Raw genomic sequence first — 2,907 nt, 5'->3', positions numbered from 1 at the left:
ACTGAGACCTGTTTGGCCCAAATGGGTGTATGGTGATACAGTCATGACTTCAGCATTCATCAGATTATTGAAGACCACTTTCTCAGTATCTAAAGGCTAAAACACCCAACTTTTACCTTTGAAACCTTTTCAAAGACAACAAACATGAATTCTTCCTAAAAAACCTTTACATATTCAAGAACGTTTATTCTGTTCTCAACAACGTGGCACTTGGATGTCCCTTCCTCCTCTTTAATCAGTTAGGGCCAGGTCCACACATTTCACATAACTTTGAGTAAATATGTTGAGATAAACACTGAGCATACATGAAATTATCAAAAACAACATTTAGGAACTTCAATGTGCCCTAATGGATGTGGCTCCTGGACATCATGTTCTCCTTTGTGACCTAATCTGAACTGTTTTGAGGGAAATGTTCACATATAAACCAGTCTAATATTTATGTTAACAGAACTTTAAGGGATTCTTCATCCTTGGACGTTTCTTCCTCTGAAGAACATGGCTCCTGAAAGGATGCAAAAAGATGTGGTTTTCCAACATATCTGTAATGTAGTAAACAGCACTAAAACCGTCTTCATACTGCTCACCTTTGCTTTACAATGCTGTCGTGACCTCCTCGTGGGATGCATTTTTCTCATTTTCTGTGTGCAAGGAACATGGCTCCTTAAGATGGGGGACAAGCAGATATTGGTTCATGTATGACTTGATTTCATGCACACAAAATTAAACCAGTTTACTTCCACTCACCTGTCCTTCAACATCAATCTCATCTTCTGTGTGCAAGGAACATGGCTCCTTAAGATGGAGAACAGACAGATATTGCTTCATGTATGACTTGATTTCATGCACACAAAATTAAACCAGTTTACTTCCACTCACCGGTCCTTCAGTCTCAGCCTGATCTCTGTTTCCCATGGATCCATTGTCCTCTGATTTTTCTATCTGTGAGGAGCACAAATCCTACAGAGGAGATTTTGTGATTTAGAGGTCATGGACAGAAATCCTCTAAAAAATAACTATACTGTCTGCACACATCGCTAAACCAAGCTTAATACTCTTTGCCTTGGCTTCAATACAGGCTGTCAGACCCTCCTCAATAGATGCATTCTTCTCATTGTCCTCTGCAGAGGAGGACAGCACCTGGAGACAAATCATGAGATTTTTGTATTCAAGGGATAGATAGATAGATAGATAGATAGATAGATAGATAGATAGATAGATAGATGTTGGGGTTTTACTCATACTTTAAATGCTGAGATGGCCCTGTTATTCAATAGAATTACATTCAAAGGTTTCCAGCTGCCACACTATGAAATGTATACTAACTACTGGTTTTGCTCCTTAGTGACTAGATGACTCCAGAGGTTACAGTGATATACAGCATCCTAAACAGCATGCAGTTAATCATAAAACAGAGACATGAATATGTCAGCTACTCACAGGGTCGGTAGCCTCCGTTGCCTCATATGGGTTGTCTTCTTCCTCACACCTGAGCTGCAATGATGAGCGCAGTATGAAAGAATATTCTGTTGGCACAAAAGACCAAAACACTCTTACATATGCAGATTTCTTTAGCTGAACCTTCCTTACCTGTTCTATTATTATGGGCCAATAGATGCATGAGTTTCTCTGAGCCCATGGATTCCTCCTTAACGTTCCATGCCTTTTTCTGCGGCGGTAGTAAATGACTGAGGTGAGCGTTACAGTGATGAGCACAATCACAGCAACAATAGCTCCTGCTGCAGTTCCTGCTGTAGGTCCATGTCCGTCAATCACTGTTGATGGAGATGTGATATTGAGTACAGGCTCACAGTCTTCAATACCCACTCCTGCTGTAATTTCAGCTGTAGTTCCTGTGTTAGGTCCAAGTCCGTCAATCACTGTTGATGGAGATGTAATATTGAGTACAGGCTCACAGTCTTCCATACCCACTTCTGCTGTAATTTCAGCTGTAGTTCCTGCTATAGGTCCATCAATCACTGTTGATGGAGATGTGATATTGAGTACCGGCTCACAGTCTTCCAAACCCACTTCTGCTGTAATTCCAGCTGTAGTTCCTGCTATAGGTCCATGTCCGTCAATCACTGTTGATGGAGATGTGATTTTGAGTATAAACTCACAGTCTTCCATACCCACAAGGTTCTGGACGGTACAGCGGTAGGCTCCAGAGTCCCTCTCTGTGATCTTATCCAAGTATAAGTCCCCTCTTTGAGCATCAACAAAGGCATCTGGATCCAGCATCCGGTTTACGCTGAGCTTTGCCCATCTGTATTTAAGCGGTGGAGTGCCTTGTGAGGATTTGCATCTGAGCCTTATATTTGTACCTAACACAGCTTCACCATCCATGTAACATACCGGTTTGTCTGGCCTCTCCATTACAGTCAGAAGAATGTCTTTAATCTGTTCTCTTCCTAGGTATCTCACCTTACATTGGTATGTTCCAGAATCTGTGAGCTTAAGGTCAGTGATGCTTAGAGAAGCATCACCGTCTTGGGGCTCAGGAGATGTAAAGTAGATCCTGTTCTTTAAAGGGGCATATAAATTATTATGAATGATACTTTGAGTATACAAGAGTATCAGTTTGTCATCTTCCCTCCTGTTTGGTGGCACAATGTTCCACTCCATGTCCAAATTTTCCAAATCCTTAGAATCAAGGGTGAACTCACAGTTGAGAGACACACTTCGATCTCTAGTTCCCAAATAGTGATTATTGTCAGATGTTATTTTTAGAGAATAAGCTTGTTCTGGGGTAAGAGCGCATATTATCATCATGGCAAAAATCCATAGCTCTGTGAAATATCCTGGGAGGCAGCAATGTTGATGCACAAGCATAATGACGTACTTGGATTGGTGGGCTGCAGATTCAGTTTGCACTGCCTGGGTTTCACTGTAAAACATAAGTGTTAC

General features: G+C 41.4%; 1 protein-coding gene across 2 annotated transcripts; it reads right to left on the bottom strand.

The window, feature by feature from the left end:
• Positions 1-352: 352 nt before the first annotated feature.
• On the bottom strand, positions 353-2,352 carry LOC311267852 (uncharacterized protein). Of its 2 annotated transcripts, XM_084371097.1 has the most exons (5): positions 1,591-2,352; positions 1,441-1,494; positions 880-960; positions 588-663; positions 353-505 (listed from the first exon to the last, which is right to left on the bottom strand). In XM_084371097.1, exons 1-4 carry the CDS (start codon positions 2,344-2,346, stop codon positions 595-597), a joined length of 960 nt encoding a protein of 319 aa, XP_084227223.1. In that variant the 5' UTR covers positions 2,347-2,352; the 3' UTR covers positions 353-505; positions 588-594. The 2 variants fall into 2 exon arrangements, with proteins under 2 accessions (XP_084227223.1, XP_084227222.1); XM_084371096.1 differs by having other exon boundaries at positions 1,441-2,352.
• Positions 2,353-2,907: the final 555 nt, after the last annotated feature.

The sequence above is a fragment of the Pagrus pagrus genome (genome assembly GCF_965226575.1).
Source record: "Pagrus pagrus genome assembly, chromosome: 13".
NCBI classification, from domain to species: Eukaryota; Metazoa; Chordata; class Actinopteri; order Spariformes; family Sparidae; genus Pagrus; species Pagrus pagrus.
The sequence above is the reverse complement of the archived record's forward strand: the minus strand, read 5'-3'. Positions and strand labels throughout refer to the sequence as shown.

Excerpts from the sequence above, each read along its gene's own strand:
- LOC311267852 (XM_084371096.1), bottom strand. The coding sequence starts at position 2,346 with ATGGATGGTGAAGCTGTGTTAGGTACAAATATAAGGCTCAGATGCAAA. Across the intron at positions 961-1,440 it reads CAACGGAGGCTACCGACCCT|GATTTGTGCTCCTCACAGAT; the intron begins GTGAGTAGCTGA and ends TCTCCTCTGTAG. Across the intron at positions 664-879 it reads AGGCTGAGACTGAAGGACCG|GAGCCATGTTCCTTGCACAC; the intron begins GTGAGTGGAAGT and ends CCCCATCTTAAG.